The sequence below is a fragment of the Heterocephalus glaber genome, unplaced genomic scaffold (genome assembly GCF_053883595.1).
Source record: "Heterocephalus glaber isolate CG9 unplaced genomic scaffold, H.glaber_assembly_v1.0 deba00001504, whole genome shotgun sequence".
Classification (NCBI taxonomy): domain Eukaryota; kingdom Metazoa; phylum Chordata; class Mammalia; order Rodentia; family Bathyergidae; genus Heterocephalus; species Heterocephalus glaber.
The window spans coordinates 59,906,464-59,931,913 of NW_028258324.1; the positions used below are offsets into that span (position 1 = coordinate 59,906,464).

Consider the following 25,450-nt stretch of genomic DNA (forward strand, 5'->3'; position numbering starts at 1 on the left):
CCCAGACCCGACACCAGCACAGGTCTGAGTTCAGGTGCTCTGCCCAGGCAGAACTGGTGGTGACAGCAGTGGCCATTGTGGGGCAGGAAAGCCAGGGGACTCCAAAGAGGTGTCATCATCATGTTTCTCTCTCATTAAATCTCTTAAATTCCTTTCCTACTCACTCTCAGCTGACACCAGGAAAACCAGAGCTGTCAAGCAAGAACTCCTGGAGCTGTAACCACTAAGCTCATGAATCTATACACAAATGCACTCACACTGTTTCCTCTCTCTCTTCCTTCTGTAGGACAGGAAATCTTTATAGCATCACAACTCAAAATAGTTAAATTTTGGGCCAGGGATTTAGCTCAGTGGTGCCACTGCCTGCCTCACAAGTGCAAGGTCCTGAGTTCGATCCCCAGTACCAAAAAAAAGTTAAACCTTGGAAGTGGCCTACGTGTCCATCAACAGATGAATGGATAAAGAAAATGTGGTATTTACGCACAATGGAGTACTACACTGCCATAAGGAAGGATAAACTTGTCATGCATAGGAAAATGGGTACACCTTGAGACTATCATGTTAAGACCATAACAAAATAAATCAGACACACAAGCTTAAATATTATGTGGTTTCTCTTATATGAAAAGCCCAAGGTATAAATAAATTAAAGACCAAAGTAAAAGGTAGGTAATAGGAAATAGGAAGGTTGATCTTTTATAAATGGGAAAGGACCAAGAAATAGGAAGGAGGGGAAGTAAAAAGAATTAGTATGTATTATATACATATACTAACTCCCCACAATAAATACAGTCATTATTTACTCCACGCAAATACTGATAAAAATAAAAATGTGTTTACTTATTTATTTAGGGTTTTTTTTTTGTTTCAGATCTCACTATGTTTCCAGGGCTGGCCTCAAACTCTCAGTGATATTCCTGCCTCAGCCTTCTGAGCTGGATTTACAGGCACATACCACTAACCTGGTTGAAAATGAATTTTTTTGAAGGGGGGTGGTATTGGGGATCAAACTCGGGACCTTGCGCTTGTGAGGCAGGTGCCGGAACCACTGAGCTAAATCGCTGGCCTGAAAAATTTTTTTAAAGTAAAGAAAATTGCCGGGCATCGTGGCACATGCTTGTAGTCCCAGCACTTGGAAGGCTGAGGCAGGAGGATCACTGCAAATTTGAGGCCAGCATGGGCTCATAGTGAGTTCAAGGCCAGCCTGAACTTCAGAGTAAGACCCTGTCTCAAAAAAAAAAAGTGTGGAAAATCTTACTGAACCTTGGGCTTCCCTCCCCATGCCTTGTGTTGGGGATCAAACTCAGGGCCTCAAACATACTAGGAATCCTTTACTATTATTGAGCTACACTCCCAGCCCCAGCTTTAATCACAAGAAGTAAACATGGTTATCCAGATGTGGCAGTGCCTGTCTGCAATCCCAGCTTTGAGGGAGGCTGAAGCAGGAGGATCATGAGTTTGAGGCTAGCCTGGGCAATGTATAAAGATCCTCTCTTAAAAAAAGAAAAATAAAAGAAAATAAATAAAACAAGAAAAAAATGTGATTTACAAAGTTCAGATGTTATATATGTAACTTTTATATTGATTTTATATGGTTTATATTTCACTGAGCAGCCCATGTTGCTTGAAAGAGCCCAGGCCTAGACTCGGATCTGGATAGAAACCCTGGCTTTCCCTCCTATCAGAATCACCTTTCGGGGCTGAGGATTTAGCTCAGTGGTTTCGCCACCTGCCTAGCAAGCTCAAGGACTCCAGTTCCATCCCTGGTACCAAAAAAAAAAAAAAAAAAGAAAGAATCACCTTGGGAAGGGTCAGATCCCCAGTCTCAGGTTCTTCCCTTAGAAAGTTGGGGACACCATTCCCGTCCTAGAAATATAGAACCGCACGCCCCCTTCCTTTTCTTCTAAACAATTAAAAAAAATCACATCTTACTCCCACACCAGGTTAAATATCAAATGAATTTATTGTTGAACTATAAACAATAAAACTGTATGTGTATTGGTGACATGGGGTGAAAACCACTTAAGCTGTGTACTGAGAAAATCTTTTATTTTGGAAACAAGATCTCATTATGCAGTCCAGGATGGTCTTAAACTTTCAATCCTCCTGTCTCAGCCTCCTAAAAGCTGGGATTATAGATGGGTGCCACCATACCCAGCTGAGGAGATCCTTTTACGAAACTAAATAAAATTTAAAAACCATTTTTTAAAAATTGAAAAAATTAGCTATCTCAAGATTAAAACTGCAGCATGGCAGATATAAAAAAAAAACCTCAAGTGACAAAATGACAAACTGGTGTCACAATACAAGACCCCACTCAGTCGAATTTGCTGCTAAGGAAGAGGGGTGGCTGCTGCTGGCCAAGCAAAGCCACACTGCATGCCCACTGCTGATCTCAGGCGGCCTTTAGGAGGCATAGTATCAGCTGCCTTGGTGACAGAGGCAGGTGGTTGGGATCAGCCTTAGAAGTATGTTTTCTACCCGGCATGATGGCACACATTTGTAATCCCAGCACTTGGGAGGCTGTGGCACAAGCATTGCAAGTTTGAGCCCTGCCTAGGCGACTTAGCAATTTAGTAACTTAGCAAGACCCTGTCTCAAAATTTTAAAAATAAAAAAAACAAAAAAGGGTCTGGAGATGTAGTTCAGTGGGAAGGCCCTGGGTTCAATCCCCAGTAATACACACACACACACACACACACACACACACACACACACACAGAGCTGTCACTGATTGGCTGGTTTCAGAGGTATATTCAGAGATCAATCAAGTTGTCACTGGCAGATCACACAGCTCCGTAACACCTTCTGGTGGTGATTTGTTACCATGGCTACACAACCATCAATCTTTCCCAGAGTGTGGGGAGTTTGGGGACTTTTATTCTCAGGGAGAAACTTTTTTTTTGGTAACTGACTACACTGAAAGGGTCAAACTTCCTAATTTATAAAGAGCCCCCAGAAACTGAAAATAATACCAACAGACCAATTGAAAAATAAGCAAAGAACTCGAAGAGAGAAATAAATGCAAATGGTCTAAAACAGTGAGGGAGAAAAGGAAAAACAAAGAAAACATCCTTGGACTGGAGGTGTAAGCCATGAATAGAGAGCACACTTAGCATGTTAGAGACCCAGGGTTCAATTCCAGCACCAAAACACATAAAAACATCTTTATCTAATTCACAATAAATGTTTTCTGTAGTAACTGCTCTTAAACCTTCCAGAAAAACCAACCGTATTCAATAAAATTAAGGTACAATAGCAGGACATTCCATGGAAAAATCATTTAAAATAAATGTTTAAGAAAAACATATGATACATAAAAAATGACTTCTTAAAGCTAAAGAAAAAAGGGGCAGCTGGGCATGGTGGCACACACCAGTAATCCCAGCACTCGGGAGTCTGAGGCAAGAGAATTTCTGTGAATTAGAGGCCAGCCTGGGCTACAGAGTGAGTTTCGGGCCAACCTGAACTTCATAGCAAGACCCTCTCTAAAAAATAAAATAAAATAAAAAATAAGCAAATGAAAGGGGGGTTTGATGTGTAACATTAAAATTTCTACTGCTTCCTTCTACATATTTAAGTCTTAGAATAATTAGCTCATATTTATTTTTTTATCCTGTGACTTATTCTTACCAAAGAAAAATTTGTATATGATTTTAAAACTATGCTTTTAAATGTACTGAGGCCTGGGAATATAGCTCTGTGCTAAGTGCTTGTCCTCAGTATCACCAAAAAAATCCTCATTTTAGTAGGCTGAGGCAGGAGGATCAGAAAATCAAGGCAGCCAGGGCAACTTGGCAAGATCCTGTCTCAAAATGAAAAGTAAGAACTAGAGATGTAGCTCAGCGTAAGGGCCCTGAGTTCAATCCCCAGTACCATACACATACACACACACACACACACACACACACACACACACACACACACATCACACTGTGCAGCCTGGGAAGCTCTCTACAAGGTGGCTGATGCTCATAATCCCGGAATTTGGGAAGGTGAGGCAGAAGGATTGCAAATTTGTGGTCAACCTGGGCTACATAGCAAAATCCTATCTCAAACAACAAAAGAGCTGGGGCTGTAGCTCAGTGGTGGAGAACTTGCCTAGCATAGGTAAAGCTCCGAGTTCAATCCCCAGCACCAAGACAAAGCAACAACAAAACAGAACAAAAATACTACTAGTTTGATTAAACCAGTTTATTTATTTATTTTCGGGGTGGGGGGTAAGTTCTTGCTATGTTGCCTGGGCTGACATTGAACTACTGGGCTCAAGTTATCCTCCTGCCTCAGCTTCCAATGTAGCTGGGAATATGGACTTTTGCCAGTAGACCTGACTCTGAATTCATGTAATTTTTGTCTTTTTGCTATGTAGTTCAGGCTGGCTTTGAACTCACTATGGAGCCCAGGCTGGCCTCAAATTCACAGCAATCCTCTTATCCCAGCCTCCTGAGTACTGGAATCACAGATGTGTACCACCACACTTGGGTAATTTTTTTATTGGTACATTTTACATATACATAATGATAACATTCATAATAGGGAATTTATACCTGTACGTGTTATATCTTACTTCTTCTTTTTTCCCCATTCCCCTCCCTTCAACCCCTCTTCCCTGCCTTATTTACAAGACCTTTGTTTCCATTTTTTCCTTCTATTCTGTTTTTTTCTTATGCTTCCTTTCCTTTCCCCTCCCTCCCCTTTTCCCCTTCTCATTTGAACATTTCCCAATATCTATATACATTTTGGTCCTTATTTCCACTTTTGGTTTCTTTCTTTCTTTCTTTTTTCTGGGTACTGGGGATCGAACTTAGGAACTTTTGCTTGCGAGGCAGGCACGGTGCCACTGAGCTAAATCCCCGGCCCATCCATTTTCAGTTTCTCACACCAGAGAAACAATGCAGTATTTAAACATGTGTGTCTAATTTATTTCACTTAAGAGTATGGTTTCAAGGTGCATCCATTTAGCTTGAAATGTCTCAAGCTTATCCTTCTTTATATCAGAGTAGTACTTCATTGTATAAAAACACATCTTCTTTATCCATTCATTGGTTGATGGGCATTTGATTTGGACTGTTTCCAAATGCTTATCTCAGCATTACAAATTGTGTCGCTATAAACACAGGCGTGCATTTATCACTGTGGTATGATGCTTTCAATTTTTTCAAGAAGATACCAAGAAGGGGAATAGCTAGGTTGAATGGAACCTTTAACTTTAGTTTTTGGTTTTTCGGGTTTTTTGGTACCAGGGATCAAACTTGGGACCTTGCACATGTGAGGCAGGCGGCAGAAACACTGAGCTAAACCCCCAGCCCTAGTTTTAGTTTTTTGAGGAATCTCCACACTGATTTCCACAGTGATTGCACCAGTCCACACTCCCACCAACAGTGAAGAAGGGCTCCTTTTTTCTCTACAGCTCCTCCAGCATTTGTTATTGATTTCTTAATAACAGCCATTCTTTCTGGAGTGAGATGGAAGCTCAGAGTTGCTTTAATTAGAGAAATGACCAGTGATGTTGAACATTTTTCTTGTATTTATTTCCATTTCTACTTCATCTGAAAAGTGTCTGTTCTTTTCAGATGCCCATTTTTGTATTGGGTCTTTAAATTGGGGGGCCTGTTTTTTTGAGTTCTTTGTATATTCTAGATATTAGTCCTTTGTCTGAGGAACAGCTGGTAAGAATTTTTTCCCACACTGTGGGTTGGCTCTTCACTCTGTCAGTGGTTTCTTTTGCTGTGCAAAAGCTTTTTACTACGAAGAGATCCTAGCTGTTGATTCTTTGTGATATTTCCTGTGCGACTGGGATTTTGTTGATAAAGTTTTTCCCTATCCCGGTGTCTTTGAGAGTTCTACATATTGAGGTCTGCCCACACCCTACCGAGGTCCCCAGTCGCGCGGAACACACGCCAAATCAGCCCGCTGCAGACAGGCAGGTCTGTGCACACCCTACCGAGGTCCTGAGTCGCGCAGAAGACACCGAATCACCCCGCTGCAGACAGGCAGCCACCTGATTCCACACTACAAAGACGCAGAGGACACCAGACCACCAGACCAAGGTACTGAGTCCCACTGTTCCCGGCCCAGAGGTAGGGGCTTCTGAGCCGGCGTCCCACTGTTCCTGGTCCAGAGGAAGGGGCTTTCCGGTCACCATCCCTCCCGCTGCTCCAGCCCAGAGAAAAGGGCTTTTGGGCCACCTTCTGTCCCACTGCTCCTGGCCCAGAGGAAGGGGCTTCCAGGCCACCATCCCTCCCACCGCTCCCGGCCCAGAGGGAGGGGCTTCTGAGCCACCGTCCCACTGCTCCTGGTCCAGAGGAAGGGGTTTCCCGGCCACCATCCCTCCGGCTGCTCCCAGCCCACAGGAAAGGGCTTTTGGGTCACTATCCCTACCCCTGCTCCCGGCCCCTGTCCTACCTCACCCAGCTCAGAGGAGGTAATCCGTGCAGGTGCTGACAGCCCCCCGCCCCAGTCGAAATGAGAAAACACGTAAATAAGTCTCAAAACCAGACTTCCAGATCACCTACAGCAACCCCAAAGGGAAATGAGATGGAACACTCTGATACTCAACCACCTGGACCCCCTGAACTGGCAACAAAAGGGGATCTGGAAAAAATGAAATCAGAAATAATTTCTCAGATAACAGGAGAAATTGTGCCCCTACTGCAAGACATGATTAATAAATCTAGAGAGGAGCTGAGGAACATGATGGAATCCCAACATAAGAAACAAATGGAATCCATAAAACAGATGCAAATAGATTTCCAGGACATGAAAAACTCCATTGAAAGTCTACACAGCAGAATGAGCCAATGTGAGGACAGAATTTCAGATATAGAAGATAAGATTGCAATTAGTGACCAGGAAAAGAAAAATTGCTTCAAAATTATAAGGGAACATGAGAAATCAATCCAGCAGCTGCTAGATGATGCAAAGAGAGTTCTACGTATTTTATCTCCCAGTAGATTTAGTGTTTCTGTTTTAATATTTAGATCTTTGATCCATATCAATTTTAGTTTAGTGTTGTATAGTGAAAGATATGGGTCTAGTTTTAATCTTCAGCAAGAAATTGAAACCCAATTTTTCCAGCACCATTTATTAACGAGGCTATCTTTCCTCCAGTGAGGGTGTTTGGCTCCTCTGTCAAAGATAAGGTGGCTGAGTGTGTTTGGAGTTGTTTCTGCATCTTCTGATCTGTTGCATTGATCCTCAGGTCTGTTTGTTTTGGGGTGGGGTTTTTTTGCCAATACCATGCTATTTTTTATCACAGTAGCTTTGTAGTATAATTTCAAGTCAGGGATTGTGATGCCCCCTTTGTTTGCCTTTGTTGCCCAGAATTGTTTTTGCTATTCTAGATCTCTTCTGGTTCCAAATGAATTTTGGATTGTTTTCTCTAATTCTGGGAGATATGCTGTTAGAATTTTGAGCAGATTGCTGTAAATCTCTATAGCAATTTTGGAAGAATGGCCATTTTTACTGTATTCATTCTTTCTACCCAAGAACAAGGGATGTCTTTCCATTTTCTGATATTCTCCTAGATCTCCTTTTTCAGAGTACTGTAATTTTCAATGTAGAGGTCTTTAACTTCCTTCATGAGATTGATTCCTAAGTATTTCATTTTTTTGGATGTTAATTTCTCTCTCAGTGAGTCTATTCATTCATATACAGGAAGTCTATTACCTTCAGAGTGTTGACTTTGAATCTAGCTATGCTACTGAATTTGATTATTAAATCTAGAAGTCTTTTGGTGGAGTATTTGGGGTCTTGTATGTGGCGTATCATGTCATCTGCAAATAATAATAATTTAACTTCTTGCTTTCCTATCCTTATTCCTTTTATTTCTTTTTCTTGACTAATTGCTCTGGCTAATATTTCCAGAACTATATTGAATAAGAGCGGAGCTTGTGGATATCCTAGTCTTGTTCCTGATTTTAGAGTGACAGCTTCAGGAGTTGTTTGTTTTGTTTTGTTTTAGATACAGAGGATTGAACTCAGGACCTTGGACTTGCCAGGCAGACACATAGACGGCTTTTATCAGATTGACATAAAGACCATCTATTCCAATTTTTTTTGTAGGGTTTTTATCATGAGTGGGTGTTGGACTTTGTCAAACACTTTTTCTGCATTTATTGAGATGATCATGTGGTTTTTGTCCTTGGTTCTGTTAATGCATTGTATTACATTTATTGATTTGCATATGTTGAAAAATCCCTGCATCCCTGGGATGAATCCTATTTGGTCTTATGTATAATCTTCTTGATGATTTGCTTCATTCTGTTTGCCAGTACCTTATTGAGGATATTTGCATCAATGTTCACTAAGGAGATTTGCTTGTAGCTTTCTTTTATGGTTAGATCCTTCTCTGGTTTTGGTATCAGGTTAATGCTTGCTTCCAGGAATGACTTTGGGAGTATTGCTTCCCTTTCAATTTCATTAAAGAGTATGAGAAGTAGTGGCATTATGTCTTCTCTAAATTTCTTGTAGAACTCAGCAGTGAATCCATCAGGGCCTGTGCTTTTCTACCTTGATAGGTTTGTAATTCCATCTTCAATTTCATTGACTATATTGGTTTATTTAGAATTTTTATATAGTCTTGATTCAGCTTTAGTAATTCATATGTATGTAGGAATCTGTCCATTTCTGCTGTGTTTTCCATCTTATGAGAATCCAAATTCTCAAAGTAGATATTGATAATTTTCTGGATTTCTGCAGGATCATTGTGATTTTACCCTTTTCAAACCTCATTGCGTGGATTTTTTTTTTTTTGTACCAGGGATCGAACTCGGGTCCTTGTGCTTGCGAGACAGGTGGCAGAACCACTGAGCTAAATCCCTGGCCCTCACTGAGTGGATTTGAGGCTTTCTTTCCTTTTTTTTGGTACCAGGGATCGAACTCGGGTCCTTGTGCTTGTGAGGGCAGGTGGCATCTTTCCTTTTTTTGATAAGGTTGGCTAAGTGTTTGTCAATTTTATTTACTCATTCAAAAAATAACTCTTCTGGGCTGGGGATTTAGCTCAGTGGTCCCGCTGCCTGCCTCACTATCACAAGGTCCTGAGTTTGATTCCCAGTACCAAAAAAAAAAAAACAAACTTCATTGATTCTTTATATTGTTTTTCAATTCCATTGCATTAATTTCTGCTTTGATCTTTATAATTTGCTCCATCATATGAGTTTTGGGCTTGACTTGCTCTTCTTTTTCTAGAAGCTTGAGGTTCAACATTAGGTTGTTTATTTGAGCTCACTCTGATTTTCTGACACGGGAATTCATTGCTGTAAATTTTCCTCATCAGACTTCTTTCATTGCGTCTCATAAGTTCTGGTACGTTGTACTGACATTATCATTTATTTGTAGAAACTGTCTAATTTCTTCTGTGACCCACTGTTGTTCAGGAGAGTGTTATTTAATTTCTATGTGTTTATGAAGTTGTGTTTTTTTTGTTTTTTTTTTTGGTACCAGGGATCGAACTCAGCGCTTGCGAGGCAGGCAGCGGAACCACTGAGCTAAATCCCCCGCCCAGTTTATGAAATGTTTGTGAAGGGCTGGGGATTTAGTTCAGTGGTTCCGGCGCCTGCTTCAAAACCACCAGGTCCCAAGTTTGATCCCCGGGACTCCCCTAAAAAAGTTTTTGTGGTTTCTTCTACGATTGATTTCCAGTTTCATTGCACTATGGTCTGATAATATGCATGGGATAATTTCAATTAATTTGCATTTACTTAAACATGTTCTACAAGCTAGTATGTGGTTTATTTTGGAGAACATGCTGTGTGCAGTTGAGAAGAATTTTTATTTTGATTGGTGTTTTTAAAAATTTTTTTTGGTACCAGGGATTGAACTCGGGACCTTGCGCTTGCAAGGCAGGTGCTGGAACCACTGAGCTAAATCCTCAGAATTTTTTTTTGGGGGGGTACCGGGAATCGAACTCGGGTCCTTGCGCTTGCACAGCAGGCGACGATAAATCCCCAGAATTTTAATTTTGATGTGAGGTGGAACACTCTGTAGACATCTACTAAGTCTATCTGTTCAAAGTTTGGTTCAGTTCTGATATTTCTATGTTGATTTCTTATCTAGTTGATGTGTCTCTTTGTGACAATGCAGTTGAGGCCCCCCATTACAATTTGATTTTTCATGTCTGTTAATATTTGTTTTATATAGTTGGGTGTGCTATTATTTGATGTATGTATTTTTATTATTGTTATCTCTTCCTTTTGGGTTGTTCCCCCCCCCCCTTTTTTTTCTGGTACTGAGGATCAAACTCAGGACCTTACACTTGCCAGGCAGGCATGGTGCCACTGAGCTATATTCCCAGCACTATGGTTGTTCCCTTTGCAAGCATATAGTGACCTTCTTTGTCTCTCTTAATCAGTCCTGGCTTGAAATTCACTTTGTCAGCAAATAGAATAGTTACTGCTGCTTTTTTTCTGGATTCCTATTACGGGGAGTATTGTTTTCCATCCTTTCACTTTCCCTCTATCAATTTCTTTTGGAATTAAATGTGTTTCTTGTATGCAGCACATTGTTGCATCTTGCCTCTTGATCCATTCTGCCAGTCTGTTTCTTTTGATTTGGTGAATTGAGACCATTTACAGTGATGGTTATAACTGATATGTATTGACTTATCCTTGTCATGATATTTTTCTATTGATGGCTCTCTTTTTTCCCTTATTTGTTTAATTACTTGCCTTGCCTGGTGGATTCATTCTGTTGGGGTTTATGGAATTGTAGTCCTCATTATCTCTTTCTAGAATGTCCTTCAGAACACTTTGGAGTGCTGGTTTGATGGTCATGAATTTCTTCAGGTGTTCTTTGTCATGGAAATATCTTATTTCTCCATCAATTTTGAAAGATAGTTTTGCAGGGTACATCAATCTGGGTTGGAAATTTTCTTTCAGGGCTTGAAATACTTCACTCCACATTCTCCTTGACTTATGGGTTTGTTTTGAGAAATCTGTGATTCTGATGAGCTTTCCATTACAGGTGATTTGGTTTTTTTCTCTAACAGTTTTATTTTTATTTAATTTTATTTATTTTTGAGACAGGGTCTCACTATATAGTTCAGGTTGACCTTCAACTCACCATGTAGCCAATGCAGGCCTCAAATGAGGCAATCCTCCTGCCTTAGCCTCCTGAGTGCTAGGATTACAGGGCTGAGCCACTATCCCTGGGTTCTAACATTTTGCATTCAATTTCTGGAATCTTGAGTATTACCTGCCTTGGTGTCATTTTTTTTGGTACCAGGGATCGAACTCGGGTCCTTGAACCTGCACAGCAGGTGGTGAAACCACTAAGCTAAATCCCCGGCCCATGTCATTTTTTTTTAAATTATGACTAATTGGAGTTCTGTATGCCTCACTTATCTGTATGTCAAGTTCTTTTTCCGTGCTTGGGAAGTTTTCTGCCATTACTTCTGTGAACAGGTTTTTTATGTCATTTGAGCTAGCTCCTACTTTTTCAGTGACTCCAGTCAATCTTAAATTATTCTTCTTTGCATCATCTAGAAGCTGTTGGATTGATTTTTCATGATTCTTTGTTATTTTTAAAAAAATCATTGTTTTCATGATTGCTAACCACAATCCTGTCTTCTATAACTTGTATTCTTTCTTCACACTGGCTCATTCTGCTGTGTATACTTTCAGTAAAATTTTTGATCTCCTGCATATCTATTTGAATATGTTTCATGGATTTCATTTCTTTCCTATGTTGGGCATTCATGGTTTCCATCATTTTCCTCAAATCCTCTATTTTTTATCTGCATCTGCTCTAGAGTCACTATGTCTTTCATTATGGTCACCGTCTCTGTAGCTATCTGAGATATTATTCCTAATTTGATTTTTTTTAGTAGCCTCATCCATCTGCTTTGTTACTTCTGCTCTTACCACTTCAGAGAGTCCAGGTGGGTGGGTTTCAAATCATTCTACCTCATTGGCCCCTGGGTTTGCCTTTGGTGAGCTCAAAGTCTGGGGTTACATCTTGCTTAAGTGTCTTCTCATTTTCTATTTTTTTTAAGTTTATTTCCCTGGTTGATACTTGTAAATTGCTTATGGCAAGTAACTCTATTGCTAGTATTTAGAACTGTTAGGAAATTACTACTTCTTTGAGATGACTTCCAGGTGTAGCTGGCTTTTGGGTTTAGAGTCTGTTGTAAGATCTTACCTCTTCGACTTATTGGGGATGGAGAGTTGCTGCCTATTTGGCCTAGGTCATGGTTCTTTGGCACTGGCCTATAGTATTGTTTATGACCTTTAGGCAATCTTTGTCTTGGCATACCAGAAAAAATAATTGATTAGAACAATTATGTCACCTTGGCTAAAGTGGTACAAGCAGCAATAAGAGAAGCATCAAACACAGCCTAGAAAATGATAAACTGTGGTAACTATTAATTTTCCACCTTTAACCGTATAAACTGTATTTGTGGTTATATAACAAAATCTTAAAAATCCAGAAAATTGTATGCAGTAAATATGCCCTCAATATGGCAATTTTACCCTCAGGGGAGAAAATTTAAAAGGGGATAGGGTGGAAAATAGATAAATAAAGAAGAGGAAGAGATTAGAACCAAGGCTGGAGTATGTGAACTTTGGGAAACTGGTGGAGAAGACAGGAGGAAAAGAGAGAAAGAAGAAATAAAAACAAGAACAGAACAACAACAAACTGAAACAATGTTTACACTCATATAAATACAAGAAGAAATAAGGAAGAAAAAAGAAAAGAAAAACAAAACACAAAAAGAAATAAAAGAAGAAAAATTGTCTACTTCAGGCTGTGTCTCTGCTGTCACTGGTAGACAGTATCCGGAGTGTCCAGAGTGGGAAGACAGAGTCCAGACCCTATTTGATTAATCCTAGCAAGCTAGTCATAGATTTATGGAGCAGTGATGGATAATCTCAGCAAGCCTGCACTTTAAATTCCACTGAAGTGCAAGCTGGTTTCTCACTGTGAGGCTAGAACCCAATTTGTTCAGCCTGCAACACTCAGTGTGCTTCCTGCCAACTTGAACTTGGCTCCCTGCTGGCTTGAACTCAACTGCTTGACCTCCTGCCAACTTGAACTTGATTCTATCTCACTCTGACACTGGGAGCCACTAGATGGAGCCAGCCCAAAGCTGCTCTGAGTTCCAAACTCAGTTGGCCCCTCTCCAAGATGGCTACTGGCCAATTGCCCTTTCTTGGGGGACATCTGAACCTGAATAACTCATCAGCTACTGCAGTCTGAGGCATCGCCTGCTCTGTTCCACTAGTGCATTTGTCTTTGGAGACCTCTGGGGTTGCCAGTAGTCATCATGCATATGCAAGTTCCAGCCACCCTTCCCTCACAATGAGTCAGCACTTAGGGAGAATGTACCATTTGCCACCTCTTTCTTCTGTGTTGAGCTCTCTCTTTGTTCTCCTCATGGGCTTCGATTCTTGCTTCAGATCCTTGCTGGATCCCAGGGACCCTCTTCCCTCCTTCTTCTCCTCCTTATGTTGCTATATTCCAACTTCTGGACACCAAATCTGAAATAGGCTGTTTCTCTACTGTTCACTACTTTGCCATCTTCCCCAAAGTTCCCCAAGGGCAGTGGATTTTCAGATAGACCTCCTGTATCAGAGTCACCCTGCGCAAGACACCTGGTGAAACAAAGATTCTTGGAGAATAGCCTGGACAACATGCCCACACCCAAGTGCCCACATTCTAATTACCATCGTCTTTCCTTGGTGTTTCTCAGCTTTGAGGGTAGAACCCATTTCCTTGGTTACCATCTTAAGTTAACTCAATGTTTCCTTTTGGTCCAACATCACCTGTGTAACAAGTTCCTTGTACTAAATATCTTCTGCTGCTGAAATACTGTGGTTTTGACTTTCCTGGACTCAGATCCATATGCCAGGATAGCCTACCTTCCTTGAGTATATAGCTGGGTAGGGGCTCTTTCTGATACTGGGACTCAGGAAGATACATGAGTACTCAGTCAAACTTCAAAAAGGGGACAATCAAATTGTTTCTGGAGCTTAAGTCACAAGAAGGAATGACACAAATGATGTAGAGACTCAATTTATGGTTCCTGATTGAGAGAGCCTTCTGAACTGCAGTCTGGGGGGGGTGCTCATTGTGGCCACCTGGGACCAAAGAAGTCATCCATGAAGAAGGGAATGAAAGGTAAGAGAAGGGTATGGGTTCCTGTGCCACCCTAGTGAGTTCAGGGTCCGAGTTTCTCCACCTCCAAGACTACAGAAAATATTGGATTCTGGGGAAAAATCATTTATTCTGTGGTGTTGGAGACTGAACTCTAGACCTCATGCATGCCAGCCAAGAGCTCTATCACTGAGCTATGTCCTCAGCCCTGATTCAAAATTTAGTTATAATTATGAAGGTCTTTACACACAAAGAAATGATAAATATCCCACTAGGGCAGAGGTGGTTAACCTTTTAGAACTTTCAGTGTTAACAAACATCCCACTGTGGCACATGTCCCATTGGTTTGCCACCACTGACATAGGGGCTCAAATCTCCAGTCTTTTTTCCAGCACTGGGGATCAAACTCAGGACTTCATGCATGTTAGGCAAGTGCTGGACCACTCAACTACACTCCTAGCCCCTATGTTTTTTATTCTTGTTTTGTTGTATTTGAGACATAGTTTTACTATGTAGCCCAGGCTGGCTTCAAACTCAGAGTGATCTTCCTGGCTCAGACTCTTGTTTGGTGGGATTACAGGCATGCACCACTGTGCCCTACCTACCCTTTAAAAAAAATATCTCTTAGGGCTGGGGATTTAGCTCAGTGGTTCCGCCACCTGCCTCACAAGTGCAAAGACCTGCTTTCGATCTCTGGTACCAAAAAAAAAAAATAATAATAATAAATAAATAAATCTCTTAAATTTTTAGTGTAAGTTCTACACACCTTTATTCTTACTACATGTGTAGTAAAACTTGAGCAAGTCACAAGTTACTTGCAAGAACTGGTTTCCTCTGGATCCAAGTCTCGTGAAGCAGGAGCTGTGGATGCACTAGCTGGGGAGGACCAGGGCTTTACCAGGAGACAGAAGACAACTGCATTTCACTGGAAGCCAAATCTGGGGACTAAGGAACTGCAGAGTCACCGGTGACTCTAAGTGAGACATCCAAGGGGGACCACGGAGGTGTGTTGTGCAAAAGAACAGGACCGGGGATACTTCATTTATTGTCACAGCCCTGGCCAAGAGCCCTATGCATATTAAGTCCCTTAACTTTCTTTTGAGACAGGGTCTCACTATGTAGTCCAGCCTGGCCTCAAACTTGTGGTGATCCTCCTGCCTCAGCTACCTGGGATCACAGGGGTGCACCACACCCAGTGAGTCCCTTTTTTTGGTACCGGGGATCAAACTCAGGACCTTACACTTTCGAGGCAGGCGTTGGAACCACTGAGCTAAATCCCCAGCTGAGTCCCTTAACTCTTTGCAGACACTCCATTGGTCACTCTGTGTCCCATTTTATAAATTAAGGTAATGAAAGTAGCTTCCCCAGGGCCACATAGGTATAGACTAAATAAATAAGGGAATTGTTTTCTCTCCTCATGCACTAAATAGCCTAATGCTCATGTAAGAATCACAGGTCCTGTCTTCAATTCCTGATAAATCCTTGTGGACTAATCAACTATGTAATTTAACAGCCATTTATAACTACTCTTAGCAGGCATTGTGGTGCCCATCTATAACCCCATCGCTTTGGGGGTCAGAACTCTGTTCCTTGGGTTCTCAAGCCTCGTCTTAGCTTCTGTTGAGCAGTTTCATGCTTCTGCAACTATCATGATACAAACACCAGCCATATGGTTGATGCCCTTCAAATCTCAAGGCTACTCTGGTCCTCAGGACATGGCCAAGTGCTGCCAGTGTAGTTCTTTTCATAAGCAACTTTTTTCTTTTTTTCGGAGACAGTTTCACTATGTAGCCCAGGCTGGCATTGAACTTGTGATCCTTCTGCTTCGGCCTCCTGAATATGGGGATTATAGGGATAATAGCTATGTGCCTCCATATTTGGGAGCAGTCATTTTAGTCTTATAATTGGCTCATGCAATCAGGGAAAAGGTGGTTGCAAGCACAGGTTCATCATTTTTTTTTTCTCAACTTCATCTGTCTCAGGTCTCTAGTCTTAGCCCTTTAGTCCTCATTGTTTCAGTAGCTCACTGATGTGTTAAGTAGATAATTTTAATCTGGCTTTTCTCATTGTTCTCAGCAGGATTATGGGTTTTCTGCAAACCTAGGTGGAAAGTGTTAAGTTTTGCTTTAAATAATTTTTGAGACAAAAAAGTCTTGCTGTGTAGTTCAGGCTGGCCTTGGACACACAGTGATCCTCCTGCCTCAGCCTCCCCAGTGCTGGGATTCCTGGTGTGTGCCACTATGCCTGGCAGTTTGCAAATAATTTAAAAATACTACCTTAAAGAAAAATATGAAAAATTTCAAGGCTGTTTGCTTTTCATGTTGAAAAAAACCCTCCTGACTTTAATTCTTAAAACAGGCAAAAAAGGGAGGGGGTACCTAGAATGGTACAGGCTGATTTATAAGCCTCCTTCCTCATGCAATATTTCAAGAACATTTATTCTGACTGATGATATAGTCAATAAGTCAAAAATATAAAAGAACATGTAAAGTCATCCTGCCATTCCTTTCTCCCAACCACAAGTTCCTCCCCCTTATACAATTATTTCTCCTTCAGAAGATATTTTATGAAAATATGTATTTCTCAAATGACTGCACATTTACATGTCATATTTTACTTAACTCTATTGTTCTTTTCATATAAGGTTTTTTAGCAGCTGTACAGTATTTTATTATACCATCATTTACTGAGTATTATGGACAGCATGTTTATAAACTGATTATTACAATGTTTAACAAATTTTGTACATCATTCTGCAGACACATGAAGACAGTGCTAAGGAATTCCAGGGGGGAGAACTGTCAAGACTACCTCCCTGAGGATTTTCAAGTTTGTATTCACACCAGGCGCTACATAAGAATGTTTGTTTCCCCACTCTTTCCAAGATTAAAAAACACACCACCCACTCAAAAACCAAACCACATCCTTCACCTTTACTGTGAAAGATGGGAAAGTATACTTACATGGTATTATTAAGAGCCATTTATATTTCTTGAGAATAATTTTTCTTGAAAATACAATCTTTGCTAATTTTCTGAGTTGTTCACCTTTTTCTGAATGAACTGACAGATGTTACACGTAAGTGAATTAAATCTCTGGGAAGAATTGCAACTATTTCTTCCCCCAGCTTGCCATGTATTCCAGCTTTTCTCTATGGTAATTTTGTCATGCAGAATCTTTAATTTTTACAAAGGCAATTTTTATCTAAAATATAGTACATACACATAATAATCTATTAATTATTTTAATTATCATATTCTCAACATCTGCAACCTTTGGTACTCCTTTGGAAACTCAACATTCTCATGTTCGCCCAGTAGAGTGAGAGGAAAAATAACCATATGTTCTAATGACTTGGCACAAAACATTTATTATTTTTAACAAAAAGGCATACATGGTAGGAAGAGCAGAAAGATTAACAGAGAAGTTAAAATTTATCTCAAAACCAACTTTTGAAAAAAAAACAACACCAACTTTTGAACCCAGGAGTGGTGGCGCACGCCTGTGATCCCAGCACTGGGGAAGGGGAGGCAGGAGGATCATGAGTTCCAGGCCAGCCTGAGCTACACAAAAAACAAGAATAAAATGAAACAAAAAAACCCCCCAAAACAAAAAGCCAACTTTTGTCAGGAAGACTTCTTCACAGACAAGTGAAGGGCAGAAATACAGAAATCCACATAAGATGGGCTGTTTTGGTTTTCTTTCTTTTTGGTTTGGACTATTCCAGGGAGACTTAATTAGATAAGTTTTAATTTGAGGAGTTCCAACAAGGCCCACCCTAAATGTTGAATTTTCTCTTAGAAAAATACTTGATTCATAAGACAGATTTGAATTTGTTTCTGACTGTACCACATTTCACACAATCATTACTCAGAGGGCAATTTTTTTTTCCTGAGAAATGTCAAACTAAATTTAAAATTAGCAAAAGGGGGCCGGGGATTTAGCTCAGTGATTTCACCGCCTGCTTCGCAAGCACAAGGACCTAAGTTTGATCCCTGGTACCAAAAAAAAAAAAAAAAAAAAAAAATTAGCAAAAGAATTCTACCTATAATCACCAAATCTATATTCATGTAGATGCCACAAAGTATGTAAAGATAAAGAGAATTTATAAAATTTGAAGGAAAAAACTTGTGACATCTAAAAATACTGGCAAATTAAAGCTAAAATTCATGCTGGCAATTTACTATCTGTTTACACTAAATGGATGGCCAGAGGCCAGCAGAAATGCTAAAATGGTTGTTTGTTTGCTAAAGGTTATTCATATTAATGAAACAAAAGATCAACAGCCTCTAAGTTAAACGTCACAATATGAAATCACTGCTTTCTGATTTAACTTTCAGAAGACAGACAGGGCAAAACCCACGTATCATACTTGTTACTTCTGCTTATAAATACAAATAAAAGCCAGTACACACATGATGAGGATATAAATGCATGGTTGTTTCAAATTCCAAAATAAAAGCTTTTGTGTAATCCAATTCTACAGTTTTTCTGGAATAGCAAATTAATGGAAATATGCATTTCCAAAAACTTAGAAACAAAATTTGGTTTGGTATTTTTGGAGGGGATCTGCTAGGTACTTCAGGCTGGCCTCAAACTACAGGAGATCCTCCTGCCTCAGCCTCCCCACTGCTGGAGTTACAGGCCTGTGCCATCACACCTGGCTACTAACACTTTGATTCTGACATCAAATACTATAGTGTGAAAAGCTACAAAAGCAAAATGTTTCCGTAATCATTTAGCAAAGAAAGGATGAAGGAGAATGTTGTCAGGAGACAGCTGCTCCTTTGCACTTGGACTCAGCTGATCTACTTCACTCAGCCCCATCCCAGCTCTTAACTCTTCACCCATGAAGAATCTACTTTCCTTTCTGTCAATTGAGTTTCAATTTTCTAGAAAACTCTGATTTAACATTGGTCCTAATCCATTTTAAATCAAAGGAAATGCTGTAACATAACATTTATTTAAATCACAGACAGAAATTAAATGCTTTAGTGTTACAGCAGATGCATTTCAAGTGCTCTGTAAAGATAAAGGAAAGCAAGAGTCTAGACTTTATAAATTCTACATGTATTCCCTAATTACTTGCTACAGCATGATCCTCCTTGGATTACTATTCCCGAAGAAGGTGAACAAAGCGCATAAAACATGCACTTCTTGGAAATGGAATTGGACTTGAAGTCTCAGGCCTGGCCAAGGAATTCTTCCATCCAGGATGGTCAAACTTACTACCTCAGCATCAGCAACGCAGAGGGGCTTTGAAGAAACACGTCTGCTCTCCCTTTTAAACACAGTGAGTGCCTATGGGCCAGGACCTCAGGACAGGGCCACGGCGATTCCATGGCAAAGAGAAGCGCTGCTCTACCTGGCTTTCCTAGATTCCCAAACACTTTACCCAGGCTCTACTTTGTGCACCTGTGAAACATCTGAAAGATACTTTTCTGTGAGTTGCTAGGCTGCAGGGACTGAGCACTTCTAGGAACACTGCAATGATCTCTGCTAGACTTTGGCATCTTTCTTCCGTTAACTGAAGGCCTCAGCTGGACTGTAAAAGGTTGCCAGTTCTCATCTCTGGAGCCTCTCCGCAGTCTGGGATGCTCAGCAGCTGTTTGAATTTTGAGGCTGTGATCTCCAGACGCCTCCCTCTGTGCAGTCAGAAGTCTGTCGGGGGGCATGGATGCTGCTCGGAGTTCATACTCTTCACGGCTGGGCTTCCTTTGCTCTTTTTTCTCTTCTTCCTGCAGCTGCAAAGCTAATAATCTGTCCTGTTCTTCTTGCTTATGTCTCTCAAAAAGCAGATGCTCCAAATCTATCAGTTTTTGGGTAAAATTTATCTCTGTTTCCTCTTGATCTGAAGAAGATTTGGGGAACATTTTCTTCCTTTTCACAGAGCAGCAGGGATCCCTGGCTGCTTCAGATGCAGGCTCCTGGTGTTTTCTTTTGGAAACATCTTTGCTGAGCAGCGGGCCAGACTCCTCATTTTCTGTCTCCATGGTGCAGTCTACAGTCACCTGGGTCCCACCTGACAGGTTGCCCTCATTCCCTTTGTCCCCAGGCTTAGTGGAGGGAACTCTGGCTTTTCGTCCTGCATGATGTGTGACACACAACTCTGTATCATGATTGTCTGATCTTGTCTTGACCTTGCCTTCAAGACACTGATCTGTATCATAGGCACAGAGCCACGGCATTGCTGAGTCCACCGAAGACCTTGGACTTGGATCCTGAGCCTCAAGGCACATTTGGGGAGAGAGTGTTGGCATATCTTCAGCTTCTATGTCTTGCCACACAGGGCTCTTGACTCCGCTACCACCAACTTCCTGTAGAAAACAGAAATGAGAGTCAAATCATAATCTATAAATCCATAAATCAGATGCCATAGATGACCAAGTCACTAGGCATTACTCTGTGTTAACAATAAGGCTGATTCTCTTTTTTTGGCAGGGGGCACTGCTGGGTCCTAGGGCCATGCATATACTAGGCAAATGCTCTACCTCCAAGAGCTGTAGCCCCAGGGCTGATTCTTTTTTAACAGTATTGTTGGGGGTATGGTGGTGTAAGCCTGTAATCCCAGCACTCCAGAGGTTGAGGCAGGAGGATCACCACAAATTTAGTGCCACGAAGTGGCCTAGATAGTGAGTTCAAGGCCAGCCTGAACTACACAGTGAGACCCTATCTCAACCAAAAAACACCATTAGCCTATGAGCTGATTTATATTAAAACACCAATTCATTTTCATTCCCATGAAATCCTACAGATTAAAACCCATAAACTGGATTCTACGTGTGGCCAAATTGTGGGCATCAGGACCTGACCGCCTTCACCTCACAACCTTACAAACTTCTGGTCCAGGGGTTTTGAACCCCTTTCTGTCCCCTTGACCATCCTTTTAGCATTTTGGTGAGGCAGTTTGCTGACAATATTTTAATACAAAAATTAACATACATAGCTGTTGGGAGCAATGCTACATAATTCTAGGGAAAAATCATTTGAGTAGGCCTAGTTCTCCTGCCTACAGGCCAGCAATAACACTCCAAGACATACTTCCATTTTGGCCTCAGGTCACAAGGGAGATCTCAATGATCCCATGATGCTGTAATCCTCCAGCACAAGACCACACCTGTGGGAGACACCCTGGGAGGAACCAAATCTTCATCTGCATAGTTCCTCATTGTTCTTAGATTTCTGCGGCCCCCACCCAGTCTTTTGTTACACCTTGTTCATCCCAATATGATACTGAAATCTACATTATTCATTTGTTACATTTGTTTCTTTGGGTGGACTAAATAAAAGGTGCTGCAAGCTAGGGCTTCTTGTCTTTGCAGCCTAGAGCAGCACTGATCAGACCCAAAGCTCAGCTTCTTCTCAGTCTCATTTGTCTACCTTTCCTGTAATTCGCCGTGTGCTGCCGTGGCTCGCAGGAGACTAGGACTTACTGCAGAGGTTCTGGTAATGTCTCCTTCCCCTGTTCCCTACACATAGCCTCAAAAAGGAAAACAATATTAAAATCTTAAACCACATATGCATGTACTGGTATATTAAATAAGATCTGTCTGAGCTGGGTGTGGTGACACACACCTGTAATCCCAGCATTTGGAAGGCCTCAGCAGGAGGATTACTGCAAGCTTCTGGCCAGCCTAGGCTACACAGTGAGTTCGAGGCCAGCCTGGAACACAGCAGGATCCTATCTCAGGGAAAAAAAAAAAAATTCAGTAGGAAGTCCAATAACTTCTAATATCAAAGTTATGACTATAGGGCCGGGGATTTAGCTCAGTGGTTTTGCCACCTGCTACGCAAGCGCAAGGACCCGAGTTCAATCCCTGGTACCAAAAAAAACAAAACAAAACAAAAAAAACACATGACTTTGGGCCAGGGATTTAGCTCAGTGGTTTCGCCGCCTGCAAAGACCAGAGTTTGATCCCTGGTACCAAAAAAAAAAATGTTATGACTATAAATGATATTTTCTTACTTTTATGAAAAAATTGCACAGCAATAAAAATAAGTTAATACACTGTGTATTGTTATCATAGTACTCAAGAGTACAAAACAAACTAAAAAGATTGTTACAAAAAAGAAACAGATAATAAAACTTTCTTTTCTAAAACTAAAATAGCACACATATTAAAATATTTTTGAGGGGACAGGGATTTAGCTCAGTGGTTCCACCACCTGCCTTGCAACCACAAGGTCCTGAGTTCAATCCCCCGTATAAAAAAAAATAAAAAAAATTTTTTTGAAGCCAGCCATGGTGGTGCATGCCTGTAATCCCAACACTCAGGTGGCTGAGGTAGGAGGATTCCTGAGAGTTCAAGGCCAGCCTGGGCTACATAGTGAGAATACAGCCAGCCTGAACTACATAGGGAGACTCTGTCTCAAAACAAAATGTTTTCTTTAAACAACAGAATATGGCTTTTTCTTTTTCCTTTTTGTGGTACCAGGGATTGAACTCAGGACCTTGCACTTGCGAGGGAGGTGCGGTGCAACCGAGCTAAATCCCCTGCCCACAATGGAATATGTAATGTGGGAAGTGTTTGACTTCTCCCTACTTATTTTATATACATATATAATTTCTCATATAAGAGAAAGTGTAGTATTTGAGCTTGTGCATATGACTTATTTCACTTAACATTACGTTCTCAAGTTGGATCCATTTACCTACAAATGTCTCGTTTATCTTTTTTTATGGCAATGTAGTACCCCACTGTGTATAACCACATTTTCCTTATCCATTCATCTATTGATGGACATATATGCTGTTTCCAAGATCTAGCTATTATAAATTGTGTTGCTACAAACATGGGTACGGTATGTGTGTGTGTATATATATATATATATATATATATCCCTGTAATATGATTTTTTTTTTAGTTTGTTGAGATAGGGTCTCACTATGTAGTTCAGGCTGGCCTTGAACTTCCAGTGATCATCTTGTCTCAGCCTCCAAAGTGCTGGGATTACAGGTCTGTGTGATCACATTCAGCTCTCTGTAATATGATTTTAACTCTTTCAGGAAGATACTTTGAAGGAATCCAACATAGATGAGTCAAATGGAATTTCTATTTTTAGGTTTTTTAAGTATCTCCATTTTGATTTCAAATAAATATTTCAAGAAATCTATAATAAATCAAATGTGATGTGAAAATACCTGTGTTTTCTACTGATGACAAAGCCATATTTTGTCAACAGCATCCTGGTTTGCTGTGTACATTCAAAATTAAAGAAAATACTAAAATTGGAGGTTAGCAAAACATACTTCTTAGGGTAAGAACTCTTGCTTTAGCCAGCCTAGTTAGTTATTCTTCTCACCTACAGGTTTTAGGTAAGTCAAGACTGCTCATCTAGTTTTGCTGTGGATGTGATATTCGGGGTAGGAAAAATATCCCGGTCCTACCACACCTACCAATCTTGGGCAAAAGAGGGACATCTGCCTTGTAGAGCTGATGGTTGTGACAATATTTTTTTTTGAGACAGGGTCTCGTTATGTAGCCCAGGCTGGCCTCGAGTTCACAGGATCTTCCTGTCTTGGCCTCTCGAGCGCTAGGAATACCAGCAGGCACCACCATGCCCAGCTCATGGTGATAATATTAGGGAGATTATACATACATTATTTGGGACATAGCAAATGTTCATTAGATGCTGGGTGGTATAAAACTACCCAGCTGAACTGAAAGGACTGTAAGGGAATAGCTAACCAAATTCCTCTGTAAGGAACCGACTTTGGCCTGAGTCCTTCTTTCCCAGCCTATTCTCCTGGAAGCCTGCTAAGAGTGAAATGTCACCTGTGTCATGGGCCCTACAGCTCACAGTAACAAGCACTCTGACTGGTATACTGCATCTGTGCCAGGACTATGAGTGCCCCATGAGGCTGAGGTTCTCTCTAAGTGACTCCCAACTCTGGCTGGGTGTGTTCTTGGGATGCTACCAGAAATGAATGACTAAAGGTGGCCTTGCTTCTAGGCTATCACTCTGGAGCCTGGATGAACAGCACACCTGATACTGCCCTGCCTGTGTTTTGCTTCCCATCTCAGAGTCTTCCAAGAGACACTGGTACCAGGTGCAACCCATTTGGTTTGTGACTTTGATCATCCAGGTCAAGAATCAGGAAACTGTGGCCTACGGCACAGCTCCAGGGTGCAGCCTTTCTTGTAAAGAAGTTTTTTTGGATCCCAGGTCACTCATTTGCTTACACATTGGTTAGGAGGCTCTCGTACTTCAAGGCCGTGAGCTGAATAGCTGTAATGACCACAAAGACTAAAATCGTTTGCCCTGGCACCTGAGAGCAAAGGCTTGCTGAGCCACAGTCCCGGTGAGCCTAACGACTAAGACAGGATGTGCAGTAACCAGTGTGCCTTAAAAAAGGGAATTACAGGCGCACGATGGCGCCAGTGAGCCCGGCGGTGAGGCTGCGGAACAGAGGTTTGGATTCAGGAGGCGAGGGGGTTTCTCAGGTTGGATTCAAGAATAAGAATGCGAAACGCAGGACTTGGTGGCCTAACCATCCATTGGCCAGGGACAAGGCTTTGCATTTCGGAGAAAATTGAAAATTCAGCAAAATTACAAGAAATTGCTATGGAAGGAAAAGAAGGCTGGAACATCACAGGAATCCCAATTCACAGATCACTACCCAGATCACTTGAAACATCTCTATTTAGCTGAAGAGGAAAGACTCAAGAAGCAACTGAAAAAAAACCAAAAACACACAAAAAACAGCCTTTGTCAGAAGAAAAAGTCAACCAGCCTTTGCCTGAAGAACAGTGTAGAGTTGACCTTGCTTTGTCTGAAGAACAATGTCATCAGACTCAGCCAGAAGAGCAACATAGCAAAACAGTAAATTCCATGACTCTTCCAAAGAAAAAGAAAACATCCAATCAGAAAGCACAAGAAGAATATGAGCAGGTAAAAGCTAAGCATGCTGCTAAGAAACAAGAATTTGAGAAGAGAAAACGAGAGAAGCTCAAAGGCTCTACAAAAAGAAAAAAATGGAAGTGTTCAAAATATTGAGCAAAAGGACTAAAAAGGGCCAACCAAACTTGAATTTACAAATAGAGTATCTTCTTAAAAAAAATACAAGGAAAAAGTTAAATCAGACATTTTGTTCTTTAGGGTAAAAATAACCACTGAACGTTCACTGTGTTCTTATGTATAGGAAATGCATAGTCCCTGAAAATGAACCAAATTTATCAACATAACATGAACTGCTAAGATGTGCAAATATATTTTTTCTTGTAAAAGAAAAATTTTAATATGTATAGTTGATGTAATATGGCTGGTTTTGTATTTATTTGCCTCTGGAGGAAGATTGGGTTGAAGAACCTAAATCTATTTGGGAGACAGCTCAAGAATACTTTAGTCATGTATG

The 25,450-nt window shown here is 40.9% G+C and overlaps 2 protein-coding genes and 1 pseudogene across 6 annotated transcripts in view; 2 read left to right on the forward strand and 1 right to left on the reverse strand.

Moving 5' to 3' along the window:
* LOC106009318 (uncharacterized) overlaps positions 1-25,450 on the forward strand; it is a 42,170-nt gene that overhangs the window by 4,327 nt on the left and 12,393 nt on the right. For 3 of the 4 annotated variants that reach the window (XR_015441003.1, XR_001183377.3, XR_015441004.1), the window contains exon 3: positions 5,840-6,050. Coding sequence is in view for 1 of the 4 variants with exons in the window: in XM_087186658.1 (XP_087042784.1) it covers positions 5,877-6,050 (174 nt within the window). In the remaining 3 variants the exon portion in view is untranslated. The remainder of the gene's footprint in view (positions 1-5,839; positions 6,051-25,450) is intronic. The other variant, XM_087186658.1, reaches the window with a different exon arrangement.
* Positions 17,445-25,450, reverse strand: part of Rnf168 (ring finger protein 168) — a 33,973-nt gene continuing 25,967 nt past the window's right edge. For both annotated transcript variants that reach the window (XM_087186651.1, XM_004834699.4), the window contains one exon: positions 17,445-20,411. In XM_087186651.1, the coding sequence (XP_087042777.1) occupies positions 19,497-20,411 (915 nt within the window). In that variant the 3' untranslated portion in view covers positions 17,445-19,496. The remainder of the gene's footprint in view (positions 20,412-25,450) is intronic.
* LOC110348323 (thyroid transcription factor 1-associated protein 26 pseudogene) lies at positions 23,200-25,426 on the forward strand (annotated as a pseudogene).